This window comes from Cucumis sativus, chromosome 6 (genome assembly GCF_000004075.3).
Source record: "Cucumis sativus cultivar 9930 chromosome 6, Cucumber_9930_V3, whole genome shotgun sequence".
NCBI lineage: Eukaryota > Viridiplantae > Streptophyta > Magnoliopsida > Cucurbitales > Cucurbitaceae > Cucumis > Cucumis sativus.
The window spans coordinates 3,841,685-3,860,418 of record NC_026660.2 but is presented as its reverse complement, the minus strand read 5'-3'; the positions used below and the strand labels follow the sequence as shown (position 1 = coordinate 3,860,418).

General features: G+C 32.5%; 2 protein-coding genes and 1 long non-coding RNA gene across 4 annotated transcripts; 2 read left to right on the top strand and 1 right to left on the bottom strand.

Moving 5' to 3' along the window:
* The first annotated feature begins 5,669 nt into the window (after positions 1 to 5,669).
* On the top strand, positions 5,670 to 11,443 carry LOC101212953 (phospholipid-transporting ATPase 1). The gene is made up of 7 exons (XM_004140873.3): positions 5,670 to 8,090; positions 8,201 to 8,507; positions 8,725 to 9,424; positions 9,497 to 9,620; positions 10,031 to 10,250; positions 10,412 to 10,870; positions 10,960 to 11,443. Exons 1-7 carry the CDS (start codon positions 6,488 to 6,490, stop codon positions 11,180 to 11,182), a joined length of 3,636 nt encoding a protein of 1,211 aa, XP_004140921.2. The 5' UTR covers positions 5,670 to 6,487; the 3' UTR covers positions 11,183 to 11,443.
* Positions 11,444 to 13,408: 1,965 nt separating this feature from the next.
* Positions 13,409 to 18,043, top strand: LOC101212713 (probable mitochondrial import inner membrane translocase subunit TIM21). 2 transcript variants are annotated; one of them, XM_004140872.3, is made up of 9 exons: positions 13,410 to 13,658; positions 13,820 to 13,933; positions 14,837 to 14,902; positions 15,006 to 15,018; positions 15,507 to 15,667; positions 15,958 to 16,136; positions 16,284 to 16,332; positions 17,229 to 17,348; positions 17,465 to 18,043. In XM_004140872.3, exons 1-9 carry the CDS (start codon positions 13,548 to 13,550, stop codon positions 17,621 to 17,623), a joined length of 972 nt encoding a protein of 323 aa, XP_004140920.1. In that variant the 5' UTR covers positions 13,410 to 13,547; the 3' UTR covers positions 17,624 to 18,043. The 2 variants fall into 2 exon arrangements, with proteins under 2 accessions (XP_031742959.1, XP_004140920.1); XM_031887099.1 differs by lacking the exon at positions 13,820 to 13,933 and having other exon boundaries at positions 13,409 to 13,658.
* On the bottom strand, positions 15,917 to 17,078 carry LOC116404525. The gene is made up of 2 exons (XR_004217360.1): positions 16,555 to 17,078; positions 15,917 to 16,394 (listed from the first exon to the last, which is right to left on the bottom strand). It is a non-coding gene; the product is annotated as an uncharacterized LOC116404525 (long non-coding RNA).
* Positions 18,044 to 18,734: the final 691 nt, after the last annotated feature.

Sequence of the window (18,734 nt, the reverse complement as noted above, 5' to 3'; positions counted from 1 at the left end):
TTCTATACAAAACTAATCTTTGTAAAATAAGTTTGGTTATATGAATAATATATTGATATTTGTAAACCTTGATGAACACATATTTTCTTTTTGCAAATCATTAAATTAACAATAATATTTAATACAAAAAAAAGTATTTTTTTTTTCTATTGATGACTTTGACCTATCAAACTCTTCCGAACGTAAAAGAAATATTTTTAAATTAAACTAAGAGACTCCATCTTGATACCGTTGTTACATTTCTATTGATCTACTTAAAACCATGCTTATACAAACATGACTAGAACAAGTACTCATTAGTTAAACGAATGATACATAGATTGAAATCGAACAAAACAAAAAAATTTAGACGTGGATCCTCAAAATTTTAGAATATCTATTTCACATTTATTCATTTCAAACAAGTTAAAAACAAATTACATAATTGAATTCGAATTATTAAAAAGGTTTAGATCTAAAAGAGAGAAGGCCTCCAAAAAGTCAAACTCAACTTCCCTACCAAAATATAAAGAGTCTTTTTTGGATAAATAACTAAATATAAATTATGTTAAAGAAAGAAAAAAAAAGTTGTAGAATAATCTTCCAATTTTGACTGCCCTCAATTCTTAAAAAAATAGTGTAATTAATTGAAAAAAAAATTAGTGTTTTCTTTATAGAACCTAAATATAAACAATATTGTTCAAAAGTATGTTTGCAATTAATTAATTCAAATAGAGAGAACTTATATAATCAGTGAGATTTAAAAAATATATATACATCCTTATTTTATATTTAAATCCCTTAATAATTTGAATATTGAGTCATGACTTAAAAGTTAGACGTGGTCTTATTTTATTTATTTATTTTTCCATTCGTCCAACTTCCTAGTGAATTTGTATGAATGGGTGATGAATGTGACGTGAAGAATTAGAGAAAGCATGTCCACACAATAATTTGATGATTAAGTAGTGAAAGAACGTAAAAGTTAATTAAGACTCGAGTAATTATCTCGTATTTGAAGACATATATATGATATATAATTTGTAGAAAAAGTTTAATATAATTAAATTACCTTAGATTGCTATCTATAGTTTCACAGTCGACTTAGGATAATTAAACGACGTTGGATTGTAGGATTGACATAGGCGTTACGCGAAGGTTGTGCATATCAGGTGGAAATGGGTGCAGTGAAGAGGGCATAGATAATGAATGAAATTTGGTGTAAAGAAAAAGGTCCTAATTAATAATGTGTGCAAGACCTCCCTCCCACCACAAACAACACTCATGAATTCCAAATGACGAAGTTTCAAAATATCATTCTTCTCTCAATTTATATGATATTTGTGAACAGATGCATATACATATATAGATTATTAAAGAAATGGGATGCTGCGACGTGGAGTTAGTGTTTGAAGTTTGAAGAGTAGTATTACGTGCAGTTTAATTCACGCACCTTCTTCTCAACGGCCTGCACTGCACCAGAAGTTGCCTTCACATCTCTCTCTCTAAATAAATAACACTAATTCAACATATCACTTTGTTTTCTTTTTTCTTCTCTTTTTTATAATGTTTTAATATTTTTACGAGTATTACCTTTTATATATATATATAGTAGTCTAGTAGACGAGGTAGAGGATTGAGCCTCGTATCTCTCAACGTTGTAGTATAAAGACTTAAATGATATTTTCAACTAACGTATCTATGATAAACTCTACCGTATATAAAATATATTAAAAACAAAGAAATGTTTTTCTTGTTAAAATCGTCTTTCTAGTAATTAATACTTTTGTGATTAATGAATTTTCTCAGTATAAATATAGGTGAAAACATGCATATAAGAATTTAATAATAAAATAAATACAAAAGAGTAATGATTTAGTTAAATGATTATTTTTTAAATAGAAAATGGATAACTCTAAATTAACTAAATCAATTTTACAAAATATAAGAAAATCAATTTTAGAGAATAAGTTGTTTTTAAAGATAGGTAAGCTAAAATAAAGTAATAAACCAACTTCACTGAATTTGGTATCTAACTTTCCAATTTAATAGATGTTGACCAATAAATATACATGAAAATGAATGACTTTCTACATAAGCTAAAAAAACTAAAAGTAGATTTTTTATGGAATTAAAATTATTGATTATTTATGAAGTTTAACTATAGGTTAAATTAGAGGCTTCAAAGTTCAAAACCAACGAAAATTTAAACTTATTCCAATTTATAATAAAACATATATTTATCTTAAATTTTGTCAAATAATTTATTTTATTCTACAAAGAAAGAAAGAAAAAAATATTTTACTACTAGAAGAAATATATATAAATTACTTATTTTACTACTAGAAGAAAACTCCCTTTTTATACAAAAACAAGTGAAAATGTCAGATGCAATCAAGTCAAAATATTAGGTAATAATTCGACCCATCATATATACATATATATATATATAACGACTTAATTACTTCGCATTAAATGTGTGTATTTAGTTTAGGTATATGTTTCAATCATTTTGTCAAATTTTGAATATATAATAATAGAGCATATGTCACAACATTTTTTAAATTTACAAAAATAATAAATTTTAAGATAGTGACCTTTCATACCTTAGAAATATCCATTGAACTTGAAATTTCTGTAAAATTAAAACTTCGATATATTAGTCGACTTCAATATATCAATCAACATCGATATTTTAAACATTGGTTAGAACAATAAATTCCACAAAATCTCACAAAGTTTCAAAGATAAAATTCTTCTTAAAAAATACTGAAACAATAAGTAGTCAAATAAAAAAAAAAATCTCACACTGATAGATATATCAAACTATCTCTGTATGTTAATAGTCAAATATGTTTTCTTATTTGACAATTAACTGTAAGTTTAGTTACAACAATAACCATTAAAATTCATTATGTTCGTGATCTATTAATGTGTAATAATAGTCAAATAAATTTAATATTATGATTTTAACTTAAATTTTAAATTTTGATGAATGAGAGTATGTATTAACTTTTTTTTTAGTTTCGAAAAAACTTTTTAATAGTTAAAAGTTTTTCTTTAAACAAAACTGTAACACTTTCCAATTCAACTTAAAAATCAAAGTTGAAAAAGATTTTTCCTTTTTTTTGGATCTAACCTAATAAATATAATTAGCATGTTTGATATTTTTTAAAAAATTGATTATGAACATGTGGATCATTTATCGAAGGTTGAACTTAAAATTTTTAATTTAATGTGAATAATGGAATATAGCAATTATTTATAAACAACCCTACGCAATCTTAGGGTTTGGGGATGAGAAATTGTATGCATTAATTGCTATACATCCTAACTCACCTCACCTCACCTCTACTTTACTTTACCAATAATTAACAATTTGTACACATTTTAGACTTGTACGACCTTATCACTACAAACTAATAAGAGTCTATCAACGTTCTAAACTTAATTAAGAGTATTTCCGGGATGGTCGTCATATAGTCAAAACACAGGTTTTGGAGGTGGATCAAGAGTCTTCCATTCATCATACTGTCTAAATTAAAATCTGGAATTGTTGAACAGAACCTATATGTGTGGTGATGTGATAGTGATAGGGAGATGGAGATAGATATTGCCATTTGGTGTTGGTATCGTCTTTATAGATTGTTGATTATAATTAAAAATATACATAAGCTAAGGTTTATGGAAATGATGTAATTAAAACACAAAAACAAAAGAGAAAGACAAAAGGGGGCGGAAGAAACGATGAAGAAGAAACAAAGAGTGGAGCAGTTGCATTCCATTTGTAGGTATTTGAATAAGAGGATGTTCATTGTGCATTGTGCATTGTGCATTGTGCATTGCGTTCATTCCACTCTCAACCCCTTCCCTAATTAACGTTCATTATCAATACCCCATTTCACAATCACTTTTAATCCATTCATTACCATTTCATCTCCAAATCATTTTGAAAGACAATTACCCAATTTCACATAAATCGTCTTCAATTAATATATTATATAGATTTAAACTATTTAGGCTAACAATTACAATCAACACTATTTGGCAAACCAATGGACTCAAAGACGAGATTTATCGATAATTTAATATAAGATTATAACATAAAATGTTTTTTTTATTAATTGTTTTGTAAAATATCATGTCTTCCAAAATTGATACTATGGTATAGGGTTGAGTATAAAAAAAATATTAATTTTAAAGGATAGGTAGAAAATAATTTATATGTTTTTAAATGAAATTAAATTTAAATTGTATGAATTAAATTAAAAATTAAAATTTATAGGATTGATTTTCAACTCCATTGTCATTTTGATCCAACATGAAAAATGTAATTATATATATTTATAAAAATACCTTGAAAAAATGATATTAATAATGTTATTTAGGGTTTTTATTCAACTATATACTATTCAATCTTTTAATTTTATAACAATTTAGTCTATAAAACTATAGTATGTAACAATATTTAGTCATTGATATAAAATTGTAAACACAATGATTAAATCGTTAAAATTCAAGAATGAACGTATAAGGACAAAATTATTATTTAACGTTTTTATTTTATTTTAAATAATTTATAAATTCACACCATAGTTGATCCAATGGCAAGAGTAATATAAATGAAAATTGTCATAAATGTAAAACTAGGCAAATATATGAAAATTCAATTGTATATATTTTTTAATTAATGACTTACAACTTGACCAGTTGAATGGGTGAATTATGGTTAAGTTGACTTTAATAGTATAGCCATTAAAAGAACTCGAAGTTCTTTCAACAAAACTTTAATGAAAGCATTCATTCATACATGGATCATCATAGTTATGATGGGTATGAATTCTAAGAGTAATAATCTAATTTGTAGCAATATGTTTTTAAAGTCTTACAACGAAAAACTTGTATTGTTTATGTCTTTAAGTGATAGACCAATATATTGTATTACGATTTATCAATAATAAACTTCTATTATGGAAAAACATTTACATATTTTGAATCTAATTGTTATATTATTAAGTAGATTGTACAATCTATTTCCATCGGCCTTGAATGAGAAATCCTTAGATTCACATCTTCTAACTCTGAAAATACGTGATTTCATTCTCTTTTTGGAAAGAAAGCGCAAAACTCGACAAAGATGAAGGACTTACGAGAATTCCCTTTTGACAGAAGGAGAATCAGGTTGATTAAGAGTTTTTTAATGATAGAAATTTATTATGTGTTGTCCATCGTATGGTCTTTGCTACGTATAGTTTGGTTAGCACACGGTAAGTAGTTCTCATTATTCAATTAGAGAGTCCTATTTGGAGTTGTCGAATGATACAATTTATGAGTCATTCCTCCGACACTCGAAGTTACAAGGTACCATATCGATCATAACTCAATTAATTAATTTGTAATTAATATATATGTATCGAAATTATAGGTAGATATTTTGGAAAAACAATTTAAAGTTGAAGATATATATATATAGATATATGCATGAAATTGAAAATGTTGAAAGGGGTCAAGTTGGGATATCGATATTTTCTTCCCATCACTGTCTTTCCCGTTTAAACAAATTCCGCGGTTCTTCTAGAAGCGTCTTCAAGCAACCAAAACTCATAGTATAATCTATCAATATCATCATCCAATAGAAAAATTCAGTCTTTTTTGGAACAATGACTTTTTCCATAATGTTGCAAAATTAAAATACATTCTAATCTTCGGAATACGAGAGAGAGAAAGGCCCAAAGCTTTGTTGTGTTTTGATTTGATTTGATTTGAATTATTGTTTCTTTTTTTTTTGATTCGGTGGATCCATTTTTTGTTGCTGTCGCCACCCATTACGACTTCTTCCCCGTTTCTTGCAATGATCGTCTTCTCACTCTCTTTCTCTCTCTAGACTACCTCTTTCATCACTCTTCTCTCTCTAAGATGGCTTTGACCTTTCTCTATTCTACTACTTCCTTCTCATCTTCTTCCTCTCTTACACGACGCTTCCCCAACTACCATTTTCGTTTAAGAAATTCCCCCATCTTCCTTCACAATTGGTCTCTTTCTTCTTTTCTCAATCATTCTCTGTTCATTACTGGCAGAATAGGCTTTGTGTTGTTAATCCCTGCTCTTACTCTATTGTTTATCTTCTTTGCTGCTGCTTCTGCTGCATTTCAGTTTTTGATGGAATGACGGTTTTGCTAGATTTTGGACGTGGGGTTTGTGTTCTTGTGTTTGACTGTGGTTTTTACCATCTGGGATTTCGTGGAATGAGTTTCTAGTGGAGTTTTGAACTTGGGTTTCTCTGGGTTGTGTTGTTCTGGTTCGATTCCTCCATCTGGGTATTTCTTGAATGTGTTGGTGTGTGAGCTTCTAGCAGAGATTTGAGTTTTGGGATTCGTGTTTTCCATCTGGATTTTGTGTTTTCTTAGCTCGTTTGGTGTTTGATTGGGTTTTTGCAACTTGGGGATTTCATGAATGCGTTGATGATTGAGTTTGTGTTGGTAACTCAGAGGCCTCTGATTGCTAAATCATGGCGTCAGAGCGGCCGCTACTGATTATATCTCCAAGAACACCGAAAACTGTCTCTCACGATCTACAGAAACCGGAGTTGAATCGACCTGGATTGTTCTTCGCCATGGATTCTCGAACCTCAAATGAGAATTCAGCAAGTACCGAACTGGGTTATCGGTCTTTCTCGCGGCGAAGTCAATCGTCGCTGCAATCGAAGACGTCAATTCGTGAAGTGGGTTCTAGTGAATTTGGATCGAGGCCTGTTCGTCATGGGTCACGTGGTGGTGATTCTGAAGTATTCAGCATATCCCAGAAGGAGATCAGTGATGAAGATGCGAGGTTAATTTATATTGACGATCCCGAAAAGACGAACGAGAAGTTTGAATTTGCTAGAAATTCGATTCGCACCGGCAAGTATTCGATTCTCACTTTTCTGCCCAGGAATCTGTTTGAACAATTTCATAGAATTGCTTATATATACTTCCTTGTTATTGCGGTTCTCAATCAACTTCCCCAGCTTGCTGTTTTTGGTCGGGGAGTTTCCATTTTGCCTTTAGCTTTTGTGCTGCTAGTTACTGCTGTTAAAGATGCATACGAGGATTGGAGAAGGCATCGTTCTGATAAAATTGAGAACAATAGATTAGCTTCAGTCTTGGTAGATGGTCAGTTTCAACTGAAGAAATGGAAGAATATTAGAGTTGGTGAGATAATTAAGATTGGTGCAAATGATACCATTCCGTGTGATATGGTGCTTCTTTCTACCAGTGATTCCACAGGGGTTGCATATGTTCAAACTCTGAATTTGGATGGGGAATCAAATTTAAAAACCAGGTATGCCAAACAGGAAACAATGTCAAAAATGCCCGACAAGGAGAAGATTGTTGGGTTGATTAAATGTGAGAAACCCAATAGGAATATCTATGGATTTCATGCTAATATGGAGATTGATGGGAAACGTCTCTCTCTTGGACCTCCAAACATAGTTCTTCGTGGCTGTGACCTTAAGAATACTAGCTGGGCTGTTGGTGTTGCTGTATATGCTGGGCGTGAGACAAAAGCCATGCTTAACAGTTCTGGAGCTCCATCAAAAAGAAGTCGACTTGAGACTCGTATGAATGTGGAGATTGTTATGCTCTCTTTCTTTCTGGTTGCTTTGTGTACTGTTGTCTGTGTTTTGGCTGCTGTTTGGTTCATCAGAAACAGGGAAAATTTGGACATTTTACCTTATTTCAGAAATAAGGACTTCTCAAAGACCCCACCTGAAACTTATAATTACTATGGATGGGGATTGGAGGCCTTTTTTGCGTTCCTCATGTCAGTCATTGTGTTCCAGGTCATGATACCCATTTCACTATACATTTCCATGGAGGTTGTTCGTGTTGGCCAGGCTTATTTCATGATCCGAGACACCCAAATGTATGACGAAACATCAAATTCAAGATTTCAGTGTCGGGCTTTGAACATAAATGAGGATTTAGGACAAATAAAGTATGTGTTTTCGGACAAAACAGGTACCCTTACCGAGAATAAGATGGAATTTCGATGCGCAAGCATCTGGGGGGTTGATTATGGAGGTGAAAGTTCCATTCCTCTCGACGAGCAGATTGGATACTCTGTTCGAGGTATGCAAAGCTATGTTGAATTTGTCTTTTCTTTTGTTAAATAAGATCTTCTGTTCAAGTCCTTGGCAATTGAATTAGTTTAGCTTATCTTTTGCCATGCTTTTTAACAGTGAATGGAAAGGTTTTGAGACCGAAGTTGGTTGTCAAAACTGATCCTGAGCTTCTACAGTTTTCAAGAAGTGGAAGGCACACCAGGGATGGGAGATATATTCATGATTTCTTCCTTGCATTAGCTGCTTGCAATACCATTGTTCCTCTCATTACCGAAACTTCTGATCCTTCGGTGCAATTAATTGACTACCAAGGGGAATCTCCAGATGAACAGGCATTGGTTTATGCTGCTGCAGCATATGGTTTTATGCTAATTGAACGAACTTCTGGCCATATAGTTATTGACATACATGGTGAAAAACATAGGTAAATCATGCTTTAGCCTTGGTTATTTGAAAATATTCTTTTTGCACTCTATGCTTTAACGTTGGAGCTGTTTGATTTTTGTCCTATAACTATTTGCTCCTTGATTAGCTTGAGAAACAAAGTACTCACTAAACCCTAAACCCTAAACCCTAGGGCAACAATTCCAGCCTTTTCTTTTAATGCCTGCTTTCTCAATCTCTTTAATGTTGTCTTGCAGGTATAATGTTTTGGGAATGCACGAGTTTGATAGTGACAGGAAGCGGATGTCAGTTATATTGGGGTGTCCTGATACGACATTTAAAGTGTTTGTAAAAGGTGCTGATAACTCCATGTTCAAGGTGATGGGTGAAAATCTGAACACAAATATCATTCAATCAACTAAAGCTCATCTTTATTCATACTCATCAAAGGGTCTCAGAACACTGGTTATTGGGATGAAAGAACTCAGTTCCTCCGATTTTGATAAATGGCACATGATGTTTGAGGAAGCAAGTACCGCTTTGATCGGTAGGGCTGCTAAGCTTCGCAAGGTTGCCAGCAGCATTGAAAACAATTTGTTCATATTAGGTGCCTCAGGCATTGAAGATAAGTTACAAAAAGGTGTGCCAGAAGCGATAGAAGCTTTAAGGACGGCAGGAATTAAAGTATGGGTTTTGACTGGTGACAAGCAAGAAACTGCCATTTCAATAGGTTACTCCTCAAAACTTTTGACAAACAAGATGACTCAAATTATAATTAACAGCAATTCAGCAGAATCATGCAAAAGGAAACTCGAAGATGCAATAATCATGTCAAAGACTGCCTCAGGCGCTTCACTGGATAATGAAAGAAGCACTGAAGTTGTAACGACTTCAATTGCGTTGATCATTGATGGTAGCAGCCTCGTTCATATTCTTGACAGTAAACTCGAAGAACAGGTAAATGCTTATAAACCTGCAAATTTTATATACTTTGGAATGTCCAACGCTTACCAAACTCTCATGTTTCAGCTTTTCCAACTATCTTGTAACTGTTCGGTGGTGTTATGCTGTCGAGTTGCCCCATTGCAAAAAGCTGGAATTGTTGCCCTAGTGAAGAAAAGGACTTCTGACATGACACTTGCCATTGGTGACGGTAATACTCAAGGCCTTTGTTTTGTAGTTTTCCTTTGTCTTCTTTCTTAAAACCTATGTTTCTCAACATATATCAAAGTCTTCTTTGCTCTGGATGTTTAGTTTGTGTAAGACCTCTAGTTAGGGAAATATTAGTATTGTTATTAGTAAGGGTACATTAGTAAATTTGTTAGGGCTCTTAGTCATAAATAGAGTAAGTAAGGTTGGGAGAAGTTGGTGAAAAATTTTGTGGGATTTTCTGTGGGAATTAGGAGAGATTAGTCCTCTTAAAAGGTATGGTATGTTGTAACTGCCTTTGATATTGCAATATATATTTCTACCTTTCAAGTGTTCTTTATTGTTGTTCAGAGTTGTTTTTAGGCAGAAACTTGACAGTCTGATAGAGTTTGTGATTGTTAAATTATTTTGTAGGTGCGAATGATGTGTCAATGATCCAAAAGGCAGATGTGGGTGTTGGAATCAGTGGTTTAGAGGGTCGACAAGCTGTTATGGCATCAGATTTTGCTATGGGACAATTTAGATTCTTGGTTCCTCTTCTTTTGGTCCATGGGCATTGGAATTACCAGCGGATGGGCTACATGATCTTGTACAATTTTTACAGAAATGCAGTATTTGTTCTTGTTTTGTTTTGGTGAGTAACGTCTTGCTAGACCACATAAATCTTGAAAGTAATTAAAAAGAATAAAATGATAATTGTGTCCCATAGTTTTAAGAACACAATGTTCCTTAATAACTTAAGAATTCGTTGTAGATCATCATAAGCTTATGATATCATTGTGTATTCGTTTGTAGGTATGTGCTATTTACTGGTTACTCATTGACAACGGCGATCAACCAATGGAGTAGTGTTCTCTACTCTATAATCTATACTTGTTTGCCCACTATTATTGTTGGAATTCTTGACAAGGACTTGGGTAGAAGGACTCTTCTTAGTTACCCTCAACTCTATGGGGCTGGCCATAGACAGGAAAGCTACAACTCTAGATTGTTTTGGTTAACTATGATTGACACTGTGTGGCAAAGCATTGCTATTTTCTTTATCCCCCTCTTTGCATTTTGGGCTACCAACGTCGACATTTCAGGCCTTGGAGATCTCTGGCTACTTGCTACAGTCATCGTTGTCAACTTACATTTATCAATGGATGTCGTTCGATGGTATAACTTCACCCATGCTGTAATCTGGGGATCCACTCTCGCAACTGTCATTTGTGTCATTGTTCTTGATTCGATATTGTCGCTTCCCGGTTACTGGTACGTATCATAATACTACATTGTAATGTTGTCTGAATCTCTGTTCATTATAAGACGCTTCTTAAACTCCGTCCATTCTAATATGACAGGGCGATATATCACGTGGCGAGCACAGCATCTTTTTGGCTATGTTTGCTGTGTATCATTGTAGCAGCGTTACTTCCTCGTTTTGTCGTAAAATACCTTTATCAATATTACTGTCCATGTGACATCCAAATAGCAAGAGAGGCTGATAAGTTCGGGCTTACAAGAGAGCTGGGAGTTGTACAAACAGAGATGATTCCAGTCCTCAACAACTCTTCACAAGTATGACAAAACAACTCTTTGTACCATTTTCTTTCTTTTGTTCTTTCATTTCATTTGTACTTCACAGTTTTGTATTATCTCTTCATGTAAAGAAAAATCACAATTCTTTAGGCTGCTTCAGAATAATTCTCCTGTTGTCAGTTGCCATCCAAAGGATAGGAAATGTAATATAATTTTTCTTTAGTTTCTTTTTTTTATTTATGGTTTTTGTTGTTGATGTTATTGTGCATTATTAAGTAAAGCCATTTTCAATTTTCTCTTCTTAAATAAATATCTATTCTTTCCTAAAGCGAGGACTTGTTTTAGATGCATTTTCAAATGTAGCGAAATGAATCAAAATATTCACAAAAGAGAGCAAAATTCCATATTTTTGTAAATATTTCAAGAATGTTATCATTTACGATATATATTAATAGGAAAGTCCTTAGACAAAGTAGAGAAGCACAACTCTCAAATTTTCTCACGACTAAGAAAAGAGCTCGAGAGCTAAACAAGAACAATTCTATTGCAAACTCTTTTAAAGGGGTAAGAAAAAGAACATCATCATTTTCAAAACGTTTCAAGTTGAATAGAGTTCATCGAGTCATAATATATATATTATTTCCATTAATAATAACAAAAGGACCCATTTGGAAGAACTTCTTTAACTAATGAAGAATTGTTGCAATTTTTAAAAGCCCCTCTTGTCTAAAAAAAATGTCTTCATCTATCTATCCTTTTTATATATTAAGAAAGAGAAAGGATGGATTGCAAATATATATATAAAATAAAACAAAATATAAGTTTGGAAAAAGATTCCACACCCATTCATTATTATTACTATAGTTATTTCAATGAACATTAATACATCAATATTCAATTCATGCAAATGGACAAAATTTGTACAACCAAACCAAGATTGAAATTATTATAAAAAAACACAGGAATAAAAATGAAATATTGAGATCTCAAGAATTATTGAGATCTATCAACCAAAAGGACGTTGCATAATTGTCATTTGTTCAAACTTCGTTGGTTGTTTCGTGCATATGGCAACGAATTGTCTGTACATAACTAGTTAGCAAGTTGAAATTTCATTCATTGATAAAATTAACTCGATAAATCATTTCATTAACCAATAATGATTATGTATCACAAAAGATTTAAGTTTTAGCCATTCAAAATTGTATAGCGTGAGTTTTAAGATTGTCTAAGACCTTCATGAATCTTAAAAGTTGACTCATAAGTTTGTTATTTACTCGTTGTTTAATTTACATATTAATTCTATCATTGATGATGCAGTGCTTCAGTGAATTAGTCGTAAATTTTTTATTTTGGTCTTTGAATTTTGCAAAAACGCTAATATTTGAACTTTCATTTTTGTTTCATTATAAACTCCAAACTTTTTAGATATCATAAACAATTGCTTTTAAAATGTTCATAAACAGTGAAAACTTATGAACAAAAACGAACATGGAGGTTGATAAAACAAAAGATATATTTATTTTGAAAGTTTGGTCACTTTTGATCAATTTTGATTTTTTGTTTTTAAATTTGTTGATATTCTTTATTGACATTTTAAGAAACAAGGTCAATTTTTTTAAACAAAGACGCCCATATTTGCTTTTTATCAAATATACAAATAAATAAATTGGGGTTCATTTTAAAAAAATAACAAAATAGTGAAATTATTTAAAGAATATAGCAAAATTTATTAATCTCTCATATATTTTGTAACTAATTTCTTTCTTTTCTGTACATAATAATTCTCCCAAATTTAAAATTAATTTTATAAGAACACTAAAATGCAATAACCTCGAAAAATTAAGTTAAAATAATTTTAAAAACATTTTTTTAAACATATTTTTATTTGTTCGATGAGAATTTGTATCTTAAATATTTAGAATAGAAGTAATCTTAATTATGGCGATGCTTTTGTTATATGCATCAATGTATGTATGTGAAGATTTGTTTTTAATTTTCAATTAGACTCTCAAATATTAATTATATATGTTAGATGTAAGCTTTATTAATGAAATATTCAATTCATAATAATTTTTTTCATCGTTATTAACCCTGCTAAGTTTATAAAATAAATAAATTTTTTTTCAAGTTTTACTAAAAAAATCAATGTCACATTTAGGGATTTTTTTTCAAATATATCAAAATAAATATATTTTGTAATTTTGAGATTTAAAATAATTTGCGTTTTACTTTTAATAAAAATAAATAAATTAGGGCGCCTCCGCCTCCGGCAGTCTGGCGGAGTTCCGTCGAGGATTTTTGACCGAAACGCCCTCACCCGAATAAAGGGTTTAACACACACAAACCTCACTTCTAGGGTTTCTCTGTACACATCAATTCTTCATCATCATCTCCTATAATCAAATCAATGGCCAACGGATTAATGAAGCTTACCCGCTTCATCTCTCCCTCTTCTCTCCTTCCCCGTCAATGGCACCACTCCTCATTTTCTCGTCTCGGCTCTCACGAATTCCTCCAGGTCACTTCGCATTCCAATTTTCTTCTCTTCAGTACTTGTTCCTGGTTCACTCCGGATTTTAATTTACCTAAGAAGTTTGAAATGGTTTTTTCATAGCGATAATATGCGGAATTTGATGCCTTGAGTCGTTTTTTTTTTTTTAATCTCCATGTGGACCTCAGACGGCTGAGGTGATGAGGAGTAGTGGGATGAATGCTTCTAAAAGAGTTACTGTAAATATCATTGACGAAGCAAAGAGTGGTTTACCGGATACTTATGCTACTTCTGTAAGGGAGGTATGTTCTGGATATTGGTGGAGAAAATTAGTGTACAACAAATTGTGTAGGATATGTAGGTTTCTTCTGCTGTGTTGCATCCTAGAGGATTTTTTTAGAGCAAAAAGAATCAAGGAATAACCTAATAATTAAAATGTGTCTGCCTTGGATGTTCCTGTATGCAATATGTTGTTCCTTAAAAGAACAAGCAGAAAAGCACTTACTTGTATGCAATATGTCGGCATCGGATCGTATGAAAATATATACAACTTTTTTGAACTCTTTATTGTAAGTGTAGCATGATCGATATGTAACTTCTTTCTATCAGTATCGGTTTCAATATGGAAACCCTTTGCCTTTGTATGTGCTAATTAGGGAGTTAAACATTTTCGGTGGGACGGTCTTCGCATCAACTCAATGAGTTTGGAATTTTAACTTTAGAATGAACTTAAGAGAGTTCGAAATAGAGGGCTTATAGATCCTTACTTCTCTTCCTAAGGTGCTTGTCATGGCTCTTTGGAGAGACAAATATCCTAATAACTAAACTAATAAGTAAGATGTTTCTTCTCCTTCATAAAAAGGAACTGTTGAGGTATTCTTTAGGTCAGCTCTGATTTTTTAAGCTTTGAGTCTTTTGTTGCTTCTTTTTAGATCACTTTGGAAGCTTTCCAACTCTTTGTTTAGTGTTTATTAAAAAAGAAAAAGGATCACGCTGTACTTAGTATCTTGCAATATAACATAAGAAAATAAATGTTTAATCGATAAGATAGATGTAGGTATTGCTCTGAGAACTTCTCTCAATCTAATTCTAATTTTGCATTAGTTTCCAAGATTCCTAGCCAGTGTCGAAGATGCTCTAGTTTTTTTTTTTATGATAATGCTCTAGTTCCAGGTTTATAATGAAGAAGTGTAATTTTGGTGCAGCTTCTTGCTCCACTGAAGTCTGGCATTTCCAAACAATCCGCTGTGTATGTGTGCGATATTCCAAAGGTGCAATGCTCTATTTCATGACAGATGTTGATTTTTAGTTGTTATTTCGTTTAGCATTCGTTGATTCTTGTTTGTCTAATTTTGTTATTCATTTACTTTGCAGGCTGCACTTGGAGGTAATGGTTGCTTTTGTTTACATTTAATTTTCATGAACTTTGTTATTCTGCCATGTTTTTTTTTAAGACTTATAAAATTTTTTTTGGAAGGTTGAATGATAATTTGTGCAACTAGGGTTAATTAAAGCTGTATCTTTCCAAATTGTTTTTGGATAGTGTCATAACTTGCACAAAGCTTCCCTTGAGAGATTCACTTTTCTTTAGTTTAGGTTTTCATATTGATATGTGGGTCTGAGTTGTCTGACTCATCTGGTCTGGTATATTGCACACCTTGTATGATGCTATTCTACTCCGTATATGGCAATGGAAATTGAAGTAGTTCTAGGGAATTTTCAATATGGACTAACATGTGAAAAATGAGTTTTAGTGGCTTCATGCTGTGAGAGCTATTAATCTAGTGCTCAATTGTTTTTCCCTTTCTCAATCTGCAGGGTGGGGGTGAACGTCTATTGCTTGCAGTTAACCCTTCCATATTATATTTTGTGTAGGTATGCCTGTTTTATCTAGATGGCAGGATGCAAGGGCATCTGTTGTTAATTTTTCAACCTTAGGTGTCACCAGTAGATGTGATACGAGTGCTAGAGGGCCGTGCTTTGCGAGGTTTATGTCATCAAAATCTTCAGAGAAACGTGGACAAACTGAATCTGAGGTTTGTGTTCAATTTGAATTTTTTTAACATTTAAAGGAACTCTGGTTTTCTTCAGGTTCAATTGCAATACACATTACCAAGATTAATGTTTACTAGGCATGCATCTCATTCAAATGTTGGTAAAAACTAAATCTGACATAACTGAGCATTGCCATACAGGCTTTTTTTCCTTTTTTAATTAAATTTCTTGTGTTTTTCTCATTTATTGGTGCTGGCCAGGTGAGGCCACTACTATTGTGTGATCACCGATTAGTTCATAAACCTGGGTTTTTCCTTGCTTTTATTATCAGAGCAAAAAAGAAATATCAACAGTGGAGGATCCATTTGATGCTCCTACATATAATATACCAGAGAAGCCTGTTACATTTGCCGAGGGAGCTTCCTACAGTTTTATCATCCTTGCAGGGCTTGGAGTGGCAGCAGCTGCTGGATATGCAGTTTTTAAGGAGCTTATATTTCAACCAAAAGAGTAAAGAATCAACTTATAGTTTGATTAATTTTATTAAAGTTTGCTTAGAATTATTACTCTAAATTAAATTTGCTTAGAATTATTACTCTAAATTACCTTGTGGTTTCCTTTACTTGGTGACTCTGATGTGCAAGCTCTCTTGTTTAGGTATAAGATCTTTGACAAGGCTCTTAAAAGGATTCAAGATGACAGCCAGGTTAGTGAATTAACCTTGAACTTTTGTGTTTTGTATGTGTTTGTGTCCCACTTGTATCTTCCCTGGGGATGAGGGCTTCTTGTTAAAGAAACAAATCCAACAAAATGAAACAAACACAACCAAGGCAATTAGGTCTGTCAAAGACCAAATGACTGAAAAAGATAAATTAGGAACTTACAAGAAAACAAAACAAGACCTGATTAGAGACTGAGAGGAACTAACCAAACTACAGCAGATTCTCAGGTAATCACCAACCAAGAGAACAATGAGAACCACATAGTGGACCTCTTGCACCTTACTTGAAGGTACTTTCTAGATAGGCCAATCTTTTCTCCACCTACTATGGGTTAGATATAGTTCATGCATTTTCAGCACCCATGTTCAGATTTGAAAAAGTGATGTGCCACTTCCTTGCATCCTAATTGAGTCGGAATAAGATGAATTTCAATTGATGCTTTTTAGAGATGAAGAAACAGAAATATATACATATTATAGTTCTTGCTATATTTCCAATTCCTAGGTATGACGAGTTGTGTTACTTCACTAATTATGAAAAATAGCTCGGTTTAATTGGAAGATTAGTAGGCACAGAGGGGGTGGTAGGTGGGAATGGGATAGTCCTTATGCATGTTACCTTTCATCCTTGTCCATTAACTTCATACTATTGTGTAATTTTCCTTTTCCTTCCTTACTATACGGATGCCTTTTCTTCTCTTCCCTTCTCTCTTATGGTTTTCTTATTTTAAAATTTTCTCTTTTTCTTTTAACCATGTTTCTGTTTTTTATTTTAACAAATCTCTAGCCTTTTGAAATGTACTCAACTACTGCTTTACTTAGTATTCAAGCTATCCTCTGAGCTTTTATGTTTTATTAGATTGATTTTGCTATTCTATCAGGTTAGAGTAAGGATTGGTTCCCCTATAACTGGCTATGGGCAAGAAACTAGAAATCGAGCTGCTCGCCAACGTATCCCTAATAGGGTATGGACTGACGAAGATGGTGTAGAGCGTGTAGAGGTAAAACACGACAAGATCTTCCTGTTGTACTAACAACAATATTTTTCTTACATTAAGTTTCTGAATAACCACAATCCCCTTTTTCATTACAAATTGACAAATAAACTTTTGTACAGGTGAACTTTTACATCCGTGGGCCCCATGGAGCTGGGAAAGTTTATACTGAGATGTTCAAGGATCAAGTGGACAAGCAGTGGAAGTTTACATACTTAATCGTCGAGGTGAAATCACCTTCTCCGGCCCAATTGATCCTAGAATCTTATATGCCTGCCTGAATTTTGTGCACAAACCAATTCGCTCAAGATTTTGTATTGAATAATAACTGTTCTTTGAATCATAATCATCTCTTGTTTATAATATTTCTCCTTCCTCTCGCCCCCATTTAAACTTTGGACTCAGTTAGGCTAATTTTTTCGAGTTCAATATTTCTAACCATTACCTCCTCTACTCCTAGCGAGAGTTCCATTCCAATAAGTAATACTCAATCAACTTGCTTCCACTTGATTCAACAACTGAGTCAGGAAGTTTTGCCCATTGGTGATTGTTGAATTCTCTCTTGAGAGGTCAGATTTGTTCTTTTCATCTCTCTTGTTTACGTGCAAAGTCCTAGATTTTCTGTTGTGACTGTATGAAACTTACACCCACTTTGTTAGATCTACAGCATGGAATCAACTGGAAGGTATGGAATTTATTTATTTGTTTCCTCGTAGCTTTGTATAACTTGTGTTGCATGCTGGGGTATTTTTTTTAGTATGAATTGGGGTTCAGGGGAGATTCAAACCAATGGTCACATGTTGCATGCTGAGTTAAAAGACTCACTTTGCCCCTTTACCTTTTGAATTTTTGTTACTTGATCATGACATAGAACAATAAACTCCTGTGCCAATAAATTAAGAAATATGTTCTGTTTTTAATGAATTTATATATGTAAATCACTTGAGGGTAACTTAATTTGGTAAGTCATATGAGTTTGATTGGCTTGCATGATTATTGTTGGGCATAATTGTGATGAACATCAAATTCCGAGCTTGCATTCACATTGATACAGATTTGTAGATTAGCATTTCTATTATTTTGTGAGAAAATATGATTTTTTCTTTTTTTTTTTTTAGGAAGCAAAATATCATTTAACATATAAAATAAACAATAAAATGGCATGGTTTAAAGCATGAAATGTTTTCATATTAATTGTTTTTCTTTTAAAAAGCAATAATGATTGGTGGACGACAATAATGATAATAATATATAATACGAACTAAAATAACTAAAGTTTAGTCTAGAATTCAGTAGTTTGATAAAAGTTTTATAACTAGTTTGTAAAATAGATTTCGGATTTTTTTTTTTAAATGACTATTTATGAGATTATATTAAACTACGTGGTAGTAA